Below are 14,040 nucleotides of genomic sequence, written 5' to 3'. Positions count from 1 at the left end.
ACCATTGTGAAAGATGCAACCCACACAAACCACCCCCGTATGTGGCTCCGTTTGGAACCCCGCCATCCGAAACATAAGCTGGTGAAAACACGGGGAATCCACTAACTAGCTATCTTATACTTGCTTACTCTGTATTGGAGAAAAATCCTGATAAAATTATCGCCATTTCCTCGAAGAATTAAATTAAGATCCTACAACTGGCCTCCGAAAATTTACGCGAAACCATATCCCCTCCCTAAATCCGTAGTAATACTGGTAGTTTTTGTTTACCCAAAGAAGCATAAACGTTTAAAACAAGCAGTTTTTGTCCGATTAAAACATCGAAATACGAATCGTCAATCACAGTCTTTCTGCCGCATTAATACGTGAGTTTGCGAAACTAGGGCCTATTGTACTTTGAGACAGAACGGAATAAGCTTGTGGAAGGGCTCTTAGGACCACACAGCCGCAAGCGTCACCGGATCAGATATAAGTATGAGGCACGCGCCCGATGAGATATTCGGTTTAAATCTCAGAAAGAAAAACATATTAGGCTAAATAAACGAGCCGAGCCGTTGAAACCAGTAAACTTTTGTGGAGGCATTTCACATATGGTGTCCAGCCCATCGCTAATGACGCCCCGTAGAGGGTTTGACCAAGATCGACTTGAGGCCAATTGGGTGAGGAGATGGTGACCGTGTGACTTTTTCAGAGGCCTGTGCAGCTGCAACTGCGGCGTAAATCAGGCTTGTGGAGCGCATCTAAGAGACTCGACCAACCACCAGCCACATCATTTTTAACAAAAGCAATTAACTGAAAACAAATTAACGCTCTCCGCTTTGACTGAATCAGTGATTGGGGGGTTTCAGTACGATGAAAAGTTATCAACTGCATATTCGTTAATTTTGGGACTGGCCAGCTCCTCTATAAGGCCCGTGCAACGAGGACGGTTTCAGCGATCATTTTCCAGAACTGACCTGACCCTACCAGTCGTACCGGGTGCACATTGTATTTTATAAATTCTAACCGGGTTTCAAGAGTTATAATAAAGACAGGGATCCATTTTATACGATAATACGAGATCCACGGCTCCACTTTTGAAGAAACAACAGCGGCCGGCTGACCCAATCAAATCGCGAATGCCCGTCCGATCAATGGCGTTTTCTTACGAAATGGGTTGGGGGATTAATTATTTGACCACGGGACATTTTAATTGCGCCAAATCGGCAATATTATTCAATTTGTGTCTTCAATTTGCGTCGTCGAACATTCGACGGCCTCAGGAAATATTCGTGCTTTGACCTATCATATTGTGCACGGGCTTATTGCTTGTTACCCGAGCTCGTTTACTTAAGCACTTCAACATTTCAGCCTATATTAGGATTGGCCGGGTATTTGAACCATTTAGCAGTTCAAACTTCAAAGGCTTTTCGCCCACTATTAGATTTCTGTTGAAAGGTTCTGTCGGGTGGGTCGCCAAGAACCCACTGACCTGATTTCAGTTCCTTGCCCCGCATCAAGGGAATCTAACAGTGCCATGGCTCAAATTCTGAACCATTGATCTTCAGGTGGGTCATCGAAAAATCAATACTCTAGGCGCGCTAGACAGTACAGGCACGCAGAACTACCAGTACCAACATTCCCTCGTATAATCAGATAAGGATAAAACGAAGTTTCTGACCCCAGATTTTCAGCTGGCCCATGGGGTCAGTCACACTGTACAGCAATAGAAATATTGGCTACCGTCCCCGCATCGCTCAATATCTTGGTTACCTTGAAGAATCAGAAAATCGATTTACGTTGTCTCCTTGATCAATTAAAGGGTGACACTAAATACCAAGAACAATGGAGAGCCGTTCTGCACAAACGGAGTCCATTGTAATAGCATTTACGACTTTATCAGCTTTGGTGATATGCCTGAGGATTATCAGCAGATTCGTTCTCTTGCAAATAAGAGGAATCGAAGATTATCTGATCGTAGTTGCGTCTGTAAGTAACAGCTATTCTTTGCCTGATAACATTTGGCCTGTCCAAACTTACCGATTTTAGATTTTCTCCATAGCTACGAGCGTCCTACAAGTGAATCGTAAGTCGTCCGAGGTACAAATAATGAGAGTCATAAAATTAAAATCTGTTCTGATTCGAACAGAAATACACTGGGGTGTTGGTAGACACTTCCTAAGTGATGTAACTATGGCGGAATTCGTTATATCAATGAAGGTACTTCTCTTATTCGTCTACCAGCTTATATATTATCGCAGCAGCTGAAAGATAATCATTCTAGTTCTTATATGCCAGTATCCAAACGTACAACATTGGGTTAACTTTAACTAAAGTTTCAATATTGTGCCAATATCTTCGCCTTTTCCCAGTGGGCAATGTGCCCCTGGTTTGCAAGATATCTATTACCGTTGTCATATTCTATGGAATCGAATGTTTCTTCACAGGGATCTTTACTTGTGTTCCCATCGAAGCATTTTGGAATGTTACGCTCCCTGGTGCAAAATGCCTCCCAAAACAAGAGTCCGTATCAACCGAAGAACTCAATGCAATCGAAGAGCCGGGAATGCTAACGCGCAATGCAATAGATTATGGTACACCAATGCCGCTATCAATATTACGACAGACTTTTTCCTTGCACTTTTGCCCATTCCAGTTTTAAATACGTTGAAGGTTGGACACAGACAAAGATATATCTTGATGGGTATATTCGGACTTGGCCTTTTGTAAGTCAAACCCTTCATGAATCTAGATGATTAAGATTAGCTTCACAAGAGCAAAGAACATATCTTAACATAGTATTGTTACACCCAACTGTTGGATTTTAGCGTTTGTGTTGTCTCTATTCTCCGCCTCCACGCCCTCATAGTTTTGGAGTCTTCTCAAGATCCAACATGGGATCAAGCAGCAACAACATGTTGGTCATCGATAGAACTTAATATTGCGATAATATGCGCTTCGTTGCCAACTTTGAGGCCGGTAATTGGGCGGATTTTCCCTAGTCTGCTTGGGTCGACGAACGCCTATGGGAACAGTTATAATTACCCCAGGCAGGGAAGCGAACGAGTTGGGGGCGGCGCTGTCATAAGCAGCGACAACAAATCCCTAACACTGCAGAGGTCGACAGGGCGGGACGAAATAGATATGTATGATCTTGAAGGCCGGCGATCAAACTTAGAAACGGCTAGACAAAACCTCTCGTCTGAGAGTAAACACAATTTAACCTGCAGCGTAGAAGAAAGAATCTGAGAATCTTTTTTACTAAATTGTACGGCGAACTTGTCCTGGAGTAGCGTCTTCTTTCGATGTTGTTATAGCTTATTTTATCTCTAAATTCGTTAATTCTGACAATATGATGGATGGATGGCCTGGCTTTGGGAATCACGTAGCTCGACACGAAGTTTTAGTGTTGCGAAACCTTACAAAATTTAAAACAATAGACTGCTGACCTATTCGTAATCTTCGATTTGGCGGCGATCGTATACGCGATTAGGAACGAACGGCTTTTGTCGCCGGCGGACTTGTGAAGATTACAGCCAGAATGTTACATGGGTTTAGAACCGCTTTGAGGTCAGTAATATTGCAATTGCTGGTCAGTGGACATTTGTTGCTGCTTTACAATCGTGGCCAAACACGGGGTTTTGAGCTGAGCTGTGTTAAAGAGTCAATCTAATCTTACGGTAGAGCCCCCGAACCGGCGCGTCAGTAGAAATTATAAAAATTTACAAAGAGAATGGCAAGAAATAATGAAGAGCTTATCTATTTCCATCACAGGTCGTACAGCCGCAATTTAACAGTCTAACTTCTACTCCGTATTTACAATGGTAATAGAGTCGGTATTTGGATGCATGTCATTCTTGTGACAAACAGCCTGGAGAGTAATTCGCGAATTCGGCTTCGCAACACGTTGCTTCGTTCTCGAAAATATATCTTCGGGTCCGATCTTGCTCATTCAAGACGCCCCATTAGGTTTTTCCTGACAGTCCACGCCCGCATTCTCTTGCCGAAAATGTATAATGGTATAGTCCATAGAAGACAGAAGAGCTGAATACCACCCAGCGCCAAAAAACATACTTTCGAGTTTGATGCCTCTAACCAATCATTCCAGAAAAGCGAGAAAGCAAGACCTAGGATATCTTCATCGCGTTCAGGATCAGAGACAGTCGGAATATTAGAATGATGAGATAGAATTAACCATGACTCACTTTTTGAAAAATTCAAAGTAACCAACGCCTCCGCGGCATATTGCCTATATGAGTCGACCGCAAATGTTATAGCAGTCGTGCTTCCGAGAGAGCATCCGAAGCTTATAATACCGAAGAATACGGTAGGTATGATCCAAAAATCTTGTTTGTAAGCAGACCAGCCAAAGCTGATGGTGGTGGCACCTTTGTTAGACTCCCGAATTCTCATTCATCAAATTAGGGCCGAAATCTACATACCCCATTAGTCCTGCCGATGTGGCAAACATAACGCCGATACTCATTACCAAGCGGAATTCCCTACAACAATGTTAAAAGCTTTTAAGTTTCGTGAAGAGGCTTCGGTACACACGGCTCATATAATCCATTGTTTTTTTTTGCCATAAATTTGACTATCACATCGGATAGCCTGCCTGCAACAGCCGATCCTAGAACTCCACCAATAAAGGGGGATATGTAGACCATCCCCGTTTGGAGTTGAGTAAAGTTGTATGGGTTTCTCTAGAACTTGCATCAGTGCTGCCTCTACTGATCGTCTTGGGGCGAGCTTACTTGGTAAATGTGGGCCACTGTCTCGGATAGAACAATTAACCAGACAACACTCAGCGAATATACCACTGTTGACCACAAGATGGCAGGATACGAAAAAAGTAACAACGGTCTGATCATAGCTTTCCAAAAGTTATCTTCCCGTAATCGGCCGTTCCAGACTGTGAGTTGGGACTTAAAGGACGCCTTTGGGCCATGGCGCGTATATCGTATGTTGGGGCCTTTGTGCCCAGGAAGGTCAGCGAGAGTTGAATTTTTCGGTTTAACGTTGGGCAATTGGGTTTTAGTTTTCGCGCTGGAGTGCGCTGGAGGCGGCGGAAGCGCAATTTGTAAGTGGTTAATACCAGCGCCACTCTGGATTGCCAATGATCCCGTTGACAGATTGGATGTAGCCTCTATTTCCTCTTTCATATCTATATCCCCCCCTTCGCAAACCTTTCCCTCCATATTTGAAGTATCTCGGATAGCTTGCTCACATCCATTGCCTCCCATCCCGTTTGTTGTTGGCGATGCACCACTTTTCCCATTTTCACGTGAGAGGATACTTAAAGTGCTCTTGGTGATTCCGCTAATTCGATGCATGAGACTTGGTCTGTGTGGGGGGTGTGCGTATCGAACCCAGTAGGTTTCTGGAACAAAAAGGAATAGGAGAAAAACCAAAACCCCAATAATGATGCCTACGATCCAAAAAACCCATCGCCAGCCTTTGGCTTCAATAATTACACCGCTGACAAGCCTATTATATTGTCAACATTTGGACAAGTTCCGAGCCGTTACCGATCTTCCAATGACTTACGGTACTAGATTTTTGCCACCCAAAAGTAGTAGCGTGTATATACCTAACCGAAAACCTCTTTCATGAAGGTAGAATATCTCAGAGAGATATGAACTCGGAAGGCATTCGCAGGGACTAACTCCTATACCCATGACAACCCTTGCAATGACCAGGCTGATGTACGACGGCGAAGCTGCTGACCATAGGGATGCGGCACAGAAGATGATGGCTCCTACCAAGTAGAGTGGCCGTTTTCCGTATATAATGGCGAAGGGCGATACTATAATAGCGCCAATCGCGAGTCCTAGCATGTATACACTTGTATTCGAATTCATCAGTTCCTCGCCCTTATGTCCGAGAGAAGTGAATATTCTTATACCCTGTCGTTAAAGCTACCTCTGGAATTGTTACACCATACGTCTCCGCAACGTCATTGAACCCAGCAGCCAGAATGGGCGTCTGGCCTCCGCCTATCAAACTATACAAGCCTATCGTCCAGAGGGCGCATTCGCGACGCCATCGAGGCCAATTTAATCTAAAGCTCGTTAGCTTCGATGCAATCGAATATTATCTATTCAGCAACAGGCAACACACGGGTCGCTTTCATGGTCGTCTGTCGATTTCGTTAGATTTGACTTTACATTAACTCAGGACTGGTGAATACCTGGTTGAGGATCGAGAATGACTCCATTGGGTCCTCTCTTTAGACCGTCACGAGACTTGCCCTTCTCTAGTTGATCTAGGCCGAGCGGTTCATTGTCTTTCCCGATAAATAGAACGGAGCCTTTGCAGAGCCATTTCGATATTAGTTGGCGTACGCAGAATAGATTCTCTTTCAATTAATTGCGATTGAGAGATATACCTGGAACCTCTTCCCCACTCTGAGGGTCACTAAGGATCCCTAAATGCGACCGTCTGGCTACAATGGGCGTTGAATATTTAGCTTCCGATGACTGCGTATGGTCCGTCATGGCTAAGAAGAATAATCAATGTATAAGCGAACAAATTGGGGTACCATGGCAGCTTTAAATGCTTCAGTCCGCTGAATATCTCACCACCGGACAAAACACCCCAAGGGTTCAAGGAGCCGTTCTAACTTAATGTATGATTTATTAGCTATAATTTGCAATATTTGGTTTCGGATAGCGGCATATTGTTTTCTGCGGGGTGGATGCATCAGTCACAAGCTAGAAATTTGGGTCATCTGAGGACTTGACTTCAGACGCACTATGACGCACTAGTGCACAATCCCTGTTATCCAACATTCTATCACGCGAAAGTTCCCACCAACACTCTGCCTCTGCATGCACAAAAGCACTTATCTAGCCTAGACGCCTGATGTTAGCTACGCTGGCTGAGGCGAAAAAACCCCAAGGTTTTAATTACAAGAAGGGTCCTTCAGGCCGCGTAGGCCCGGACTACCTATGGATATTTTCGAGGATGGCCATGGTTTGATGTGTAGTATTAAGCTTGAGGTTCCAGCACGACAGCCTCGCCGAAAAGCGCGGTTATGTGGAAATTTATCCTTCTTCGCTAGCTGGACGGCTCATGCTCACCGAAGAGCGTCAACATAAAGGTTAGCTGATTTTTCGGAGTCGGAAATCCTTCGTGTTCGAGACATTCCTTCCGGATTCCACGTGGTAATGAAATAAATTATTATTTTTATATCGATATTGTGACAATAATTGCTACTAAAATACATAGCGGGTTCCGGCCACGCAACTTACGCCGTCTTCGTAAATTTGCGCCTAACTATAAAAACATCCTTCTTGATATATAATATTCCATAGGCTTAAAAAATTACATGAGCCCTGGAGGGGCTAGAAATTTGGCCAACTGTAATCATTGCACTCAAACCCGGGGAATTAAGATGCCCGTGCGCTGTGTGGATTAAAAAACCATTCGAAAGTTTTATATACAGATAAGAAAGTAAATTTCAACGCCTTGTCCTCTACAAAACTACTCCGCTCGTTTGACTAAATATTCGATAGGGCAAACCAGCCTTCTAACTAGTTGTATTGACGTTTTAGAATATTATAGCCAGGATACCGAATATGCTGAAAAATGCAAGGGGAATAGGCTGAAGCGCAGATGCCGCGCTTGAACTGGTACCTACGGAGGCACCGGTACCGGTTATGCTAGTAGTCGCTGCGTCTTCCCCTCCTCCTCGAGTCAGTGTCGGACGGCTAGCATCAGCGGCATAAGCCTCGCAGTAGCCTTTATTCAGTGGTGAAAGTCCGGAAGCTACCGCAGGCTCTGCTGTCGCTAAGTAGCTAAAACAGGCTGCAAGACCATTTTCAATATTTGCTCCGCATAAGCAGTTTGCAACAATAGGCACGGGAAGGGCCGGAAGCGCGGTTACGCTGCAAGACACCAGTGCATTATCGAGGGGCAAGCACACACCGCAGCAGCGGGGTCTGGGGTACCGCTGGGTGGTGAAATCGATGTAGGGGATGAACCGCCACCGCCGCCACCACTTGCGAGTATTTGTGCTATCGTCGCACAAAATACCTCACCTTGCTAGATTGCTGAGGCGGTTGATCTAGCGAAAAGGTCATTTGGGTTCAGTTGGTTAAGGCACTCCTGGGCGACAACGGGGTAGCTCGTGTCTAAGCAGAAGCAATTGTTGAAAGACTCGAGCTGTGAAAGTTGTGAACTGTCATCAATGGATGGATGATACGCCGCAATCAGAAAACGAATCAAGAGCAGCAGTGCAAGGGATTGGTGGTGCTGTTTGCCCAGTAACACCGATAGTTAAGAAAAGATTGATGGCGCCGAATGTGAAGAACATTTTTGATGCAGGTGACCTTGCTAATCAAGCCTGTTTACGTTTAAGTGATCCAAAGTTCGGAGTGGTTTGCAGAGTGATCGAAATAAAGTCTAGAAGTCTCCTCAATGGTCCCTCGTGGTATATAAGGGTACTGCGCCGGATGCAATTCGCCCCGTTTTCGTTTACGGCGACGCGACTATATCGTGCCGAGTCTCTTGCCGCTAGATTTTCGAGGGATCTCAGAATCAAGGCCGCTCACCAACGCTCTTAGCCTAGCCTCTAGCAGCTTGCTTGGTGACCTAAATTCCAATAGATAGCCTCCTGACCGCAAATAAGACGAAAACTCGAACATACTATCAGTGGCAAAGACGCCCTTCCGGCCCCGGAACTATCTTAGTGCCTTACATCGTATTTCGCTCTTAAGTATTGCCCCTTAGGATCCCGTCTTGGCGAATTCAACAAGAAGGACCCGTGGTTGGTGATTTTATAAATTAAAAAGCTTAATACTACGTTCTTAATCTCAGGTTGAAGCAAGACTAGTTAGTTCGGATAAACTGCAAGCTTTGTCGGATATAATTGCCTTTATCGAACGCAAAGTCGGGCCAAAACGCTTCTTATAATTAATATCTTCAAACTTAAACTCGGCTGGTACATGGTAAAGCTCTCTAATGGTGAATTATTGCACTCGATATCCAGAAGTCCGAGTCTCTAAGACAATGATTCTAATATGAATTGAACTAATTAGCATTTAGAGATGGATCTTGTGTGGGTTTTGACATATGTGTATGCCTAGCTTGATGACTAGGTTTTGATTGAATTTGTGTTGAAACTGTTACACTTTCTAGGCCCCTTCAACAAGCCCAAATTAGATTCTCTCGACCTCAGGCTTCGGTTTTCTGTGGCTCCATGGTTTTACCTCTGCGGTTGTTTCGGTACCGGGCTGAAGGCAAAGTTTTATTTAATTATCCCTGGTTTCTAGCATCCGTGCTGGCATATGTACATACCATGCCATCGTCTGCTAACAAAATTTGATGACGCTTGTCAATATTGTCTCGACGCGACGAATTCGAACCATCTGCAAGGAAATATTTAATAGTATCCGGGGCCTCGACTAAGAAGCACAGGCCCTAAAAATATGTTAGTTGAATACAGCTTGGCTCGGTCGGGCTTAAATGGGACCACATGAAGCCTCAAGTACCTCAAACGGTCTTCGGTGGCCTACTTGTGTGTTTTCGTGCTTCGACCATGACCAGCCCTGATCATGCCACAAGTCTGAGTGCACAACGCGAACTAACAAGAACAAAAATCCAACATGTTACCTAAGCAGCGGGACACATGTCTACATCCGGTTCTACGGCACGCAAAGGTGTTTTTGGCGCTCAATCTAGGGACCGGAGCCAAGGTGCCCGAACCATGGGTGGAGTATATTCCCCACAAATGGCGGTGTTTCGAACACTTCAGGGGACTGTTTAACGGTTGCTTGCTTAGCCTCTGCCCTTTGCAAATATCTTGCGACGCTGGACTAGCTACTTTGAGTAATCGATTATGGGCTCGTACCCACTTCATGTCTAAATTTTCAAAAAATCGATGGTACGTACTTAGAGAATATAAAAGGCTACCTTGAAGGCTTCGCAATCCCAAAGTCAATTTGAATTGAGATCAGGTATACCTTTCTCTCAGCTTTCGATTCTCGATTTCCGCATCAGCCTCGTTCTATTTGTTTCTGGGGAGGGCAGCATAAGATTTTAAGGAATGAGTCTGATATTTCTCGTAGTATCTTGCCTGCTTGCAGGTTCGCAGGCACAACAGTCGGCATATGGCCAGTGTGGAGGGAATGGTTGGACCGGCCCCACGACATGTGTATCTGGGTATTACTGCTTTTACCAGAATGACTGGTATTCACAATGCATACCAGGTTCAGCGACGACTACAAGAGCTAGTACTGCATCAACTACTAGCTCTAGTACAAGTAGTAGGATAACTAGTGTCGCGACTACAACAGCATCGACGACATCTTTGTCCCGTACTACGACGACAAGAACGACAACCAGCTCGTCCGGACCAACATCATCCCCGGGCTCTGCCATCCAACATTGGTTTGCTTTGTGAGTTTGATCCTGTCCCAGAGTATACTAAAGCCGAAGCTATAGCTGACGGCCGATGGTGACGGTAGTGGAGATTCGTATACATATAACGGATTCAACCCGTGGGGAACGCAGCCATCAACAAATAATCCTTTGGGTAACCCAGCATTCCCAGGTGATACTACTTCGGGAGGGGCAAACTATATCGGCCTTACGGTGTCAACCTATAAAAAGAGTGACGTCTTTGCTTATGGTTTCGGAATCAGCGGTAACTTTCACCACTTCTCGTGTCCAATCCATTTAAGTAGCTAAGAAAATTAATTTATTCGTTTTAGGTGCCACGATTGACCCTGCATTGGCTTACCCAACTCAAGGACGTGCTCTTGATGTCGAAATCAACATGTGGATTCAGCAGTACTCTAATCGTGCGACAGTTGGAGTCCCATGGACAAGTGATAATACCCTCTTCTCGTTGTTCTTCGGTGTCAACGATATAACCGTTACAATGGCGAGAACCGATATGGATACGTACACAGACAAGATTCTGACTTCATTGATGAATCAGACAAATACTTTATACAACTATGGTGCTAGGAAATTTATGTTTATCAACGCCCCACCAGTCGATAGACTGCCAGCAGTATATGGTAACGCGGCAATCAAGGCAAACGTGGCGCGTTGGAACTTAAGGTTATTGACTTTCGCAGCGGACTTTAAGAACACTCACCCAGGGGTAAGTTTATTTTCCTGATCGACCAGTTGATTTTAAGCACTAAAGCGCGTTTAGTCGTCTATTGTTGTGTACGATACCTGGACCGACTATAATAAGGTTCTCGACAACCCGGCGGCTTACGGGTTGAAGTCAGACGTGCAGGGCTCGGGAGCAGACCAAACATACTTTTGGAGAGATGCATATCACCCTAATGTTAAGATGCATGATGTCATGGCGCAGGCTATCTCGGTCCTGTGGCGGTCCGTTGGCTGGTGGTAAAACTTCTTGTATATTCTCTTATTCTCGAATCGATTCCGATGTAGATATACTAAATTGATTGATGCACGAACCCGGAAAGCAGGCCGCGTTTTTGTCATTAAAATACATCGAGCTGCCATGGATGAGGGCTGAGAAGATCTAATTCAGAGAAATAGATGACAAATGGCGGGTTCCACAAACCGCAACAGGGATTAATTTCCCGTGTTTCGGGACTAGCTGTTGAGTGGTCCAAAAACGCAGAGTAGCTGTACTTTCCCCTAATCAGCTTTCACATCTCCGCTGCATCATACATCCCTCGAAGCTGTTCTATCGGAGCTTTGAAGTTATCGAAAAGATTTCTGCATTTTGAGATACCTACTACCTAAGTAGGTATCTATCTATTGTTGAAGGTTTCCCCAGTGACGCCCCCCATTCACCAATCACGCCCACAAGCTTAGCACCTGCCGATCTTTGATTCCTCCTTTCAAATTTCCAACACGACAACACGTTTCCTACCGGGAGACACCTCGACGTCTGGCATTCATGACTGATATACAGTACATCCAATAAAGCCTCGCAGATACAATACCGAATAACCGCATCAATGTCGCTACGACATACCATAAAGACCCTCCTTTCTGGCCCTCAAACGCAGGCATCGCCGCCTGGGGGCTTCGGGTATAACCAGGCACCGAATCCCACTCCAAACCAACCACATCATGCGCAGCAGCAGTTTGGATACCACCAGGCTGCTCCTGTTAACTATGGGAATTCGGGTGGACAACCGGTGATGGTTCCGAATCCTCAGTCTTATGGATACACTCCTCCGCCATCGCAGTTTCCCCAAATGTATGCTCCGCCTCCCCAGCAACAACCTCAACAGTACCATTGCCCACCGGTCCCCTTAAACTCTGCCCCGTCTGGACCACTCTATCATCAAAATCACAACGCTTTCACCCCTCAAAGTGGATTATCTTATGCTCCAGCATCGGCTCCTCCTCCACTGCAGCAGTCGTTCCAACCGCCGAATTCACAGATCCAACAATACGGCCCCACGCCATCTACAACCTCGATCTTTCAACAGCCACCCCAACCACATACACTGGCACATGGCCAGTACTTGCCTCCGAAACAATATGGACTCCCTCCTCCAGTACCTTCAGCGACTCACCCCAACTATCAACAACCGGTGGCCAATCCACTACACCAGGAGCAGCAGAAGCAACAGCCAACGAGCAATCCCGTTCAACAATATGCAAATGTACCACACCTTCGCCAAGATCAACAACAGCCTCCCCGAACTCCGCTTTCACCGCCTCCCCCTTATATGCAATTTGAGCAACCGTTTATCTCACAAGCGGCTGTACAGCCTAGCGGGCCAGCTGCTACGTCACCGAGACCCACCCTAAATTTTGCGCCTCCGCCCTTATCAAACAACCCAAAACCACCATCCAGTCAAATTGAGGAGCAGTCGCAGGAGCAGTCACAATCGCAGCAGCAATACGCGAACCCGTATACTGCAAGTGCGCCAAAGCTCAAACCCTCTACCAGCGGAACCGAAATTAGGGATGGATTCAGTTCAATACCACAACAGACAAGCCACCTAAAACAGACGCATATACAGGCAGACACCCTCGACGAACCTCAGAGACCGGCTTCGACGAAACCACAATCTGACCCGGTTGCTTCTGAGGGTGCAACAACGAAATCTTATACCCCGACTGGAATAATACATCCATCGATGTTCACACAATGGAATACCGCAACTTCGGTCACGTCAGGCCGAGTTCCTAACCTCCCATCTGACCAACCCCAATCGCCTACCAAATCTATGAGCGCAATACCGCCACCCGCGGCTGCTATTATCAATTCGGCACCGCCCCAGCCTACGTACCCGGGAATAAAGGGGCACAAGCCCACTCAGAGCGTTAATAGGTCCCTTACATTTTCAAAAAAGAACGCGGACGGGAGCCCGAATTGGAATGGAACGCTCTTAACAATAGACGGAATGTCTTCAGAAACTTTCACACGCTTTGTAAATGGCTTATACAACTTCGCTGGGCAAGATGAGGATCCACTAGGTCTAACCCCGGATCAGATGCGGATTTTGTTGGAGCGGCTAGATATGCCGGACGAAAGGAATTATCGTAGGCGTCCCCCTCTACCAAAAAAAGAAAAATGGAAGAAGAGAACAAAATAACATATAGATATGCTTTTACACTATTCATCTATGAAATACTGACCCGAGAATTAGCCAAGAAATACTCCCTCGCTGCACCTAAAGCCAAACCCGCTGATCCAGCCTCGTTCGTCCATACCAGCTTGATCCAGTACTACAGCATCTTCGATGTTACTTACATCACGGAAGGCAATCTTATGCCTATCGTGACCCGAGACGGATTCCAGCAATACATGACGGCGGAAGTATTGATTGATCCATCCGGCATGCATCGCCAATTCCTCCGGCTACTCGCCAATTTCGGAAACCAAATTATCGATCCCTTCACAAAAATTCCATTTGGCAACGTGCAATTCCAACGAGAATATCTTCCGCCAGTTCCCAACGACCAATACATAGCGCGAGACAAAAAGCAGCAAGAAGCACTCCAGGCGAGGGAGGCACATGATTCGCAGCAATACTATAACATTGACCAACAAACTAGTGGATACCACCAATTAGGTTCTTGGGGGATCTAGGAATTAAAAAAATG

General features: G+C 45.7%; 5 protein-coding genes across 5 annotated transcripts; 3 read left to right on the top strand and 2 right to left on the bottom strand.

Moving 5' to 3' along the window:
- Nucleotides 1-2,484: 2,484 nt before the first annotated feature.
- Nucleotides 2,485-3,228, top strand: AOL_s00078g605 (uncharacterized protein; the record flags this gene model as incomplete). The annotated part of the gene is made up of 2 exons (XM_011123868.1): nt 2,485-2,705; nt 2,808-3,228. 2 exons carry the CDS (start codon nt 2,485-2,487, stop codon nt 3,226-3,228), a joined length of 642 nt encoding a protein of 213 aa, XP_011122170.1.
- A 1,478-nt stretch (nt 3,229-4,706) lies between these two features.
- AOL_s00078g604 (uncharacterized protein) lies at nt 4,707-5,312 on the bottom strand (the record flags this gene model as incomplete). Its single annotated transcript, XM_011123867.1, has 1 exon — nt 4,707-5,312. One exon carries the CDS (start codon nt 5,310-5,312, stop codon nt 4,707-4,709), a length of 606 nt encoding a protein of 201 aa, XP_011122169.1.
- Nucleotides 5,313-6,152: 840 nt separating this feature from the next.
- On the bottom strand, nt 6,153-6,476 carry AOL_s00078g603 (uncharacterized protein; the record flags this gene model as incomplete). Its single annotated transcript, XM_011123866.1, has 2 exons — nt 6,153-6,289; nt 6,368-6,476. The coding sequence occupies 2 exons, from the start codon at nt 6,474-6,476 to the stop codon at nt 6,153-6,155; spliced, it is 246 nt and encodes an 81-aa protein (XP_011122168.1).
- Nucleotides 6,477-10,027: 3,551 nt separating this feature from the next.
- On the top strand, nt 10,028-11,350 carry AOL_s00078g602 (uncharacterized protein; the record flags this gene model as incomplete). The annotated part of the gene is made up of 4 exons (XM_011123865.1): nt 10,028-10,380; nt 10,449-10,627; nt 10,695-11,092; nt 11,147-11,350. The coding sequence occupies 4 exons, from the start codon at nt 10,028-10,030 to the stop codon at nt 11,348-11,350; spliced, it is 1,134 nt and encodes a 377-aa protein (XP_011122167.1).
- A 583-nt stretch (nt 11,351-11,933) lies between these two features.
- On the top strand, nt 11,934-14,026 carry AOL_s00078g601 (uncharacterized protein; the record flags this gene model as incomplete). The annotated part of the gene is made up of 2 exons (XM_011123864.1): nt 11,934-13,476; nt 13,584-14,026. 2 exons carry the CDS (start codon nt 11,934-11,936, stop codon nt 14,024-14,026), a joined length of 1,986 nt encoding a protein of 661 aa, XP_011122166.1.
- Nucleotides 14,027-14,040: the final 14 nt, after the last annotated feature.

This window comes from Orbilia oligospora (genome assembly GCF_000225545.1).
Source record: "Orbilia oligospora ATCC 24927 unplaced genomic scaffold scaffold00078, whole genome shotgun sequence".
Taxonomy (NCBI): Eukaryota; Fungi; Ascomycota; class Orbiliomycetes; order Orbiliales; family Orbiliaceae; genus Orbilia; species Orbilia oligospora.
Note: the sequence above shows the minus strand (reverse complement) of the source record. Positions and strands in the feature narration are given on the sequence as shown.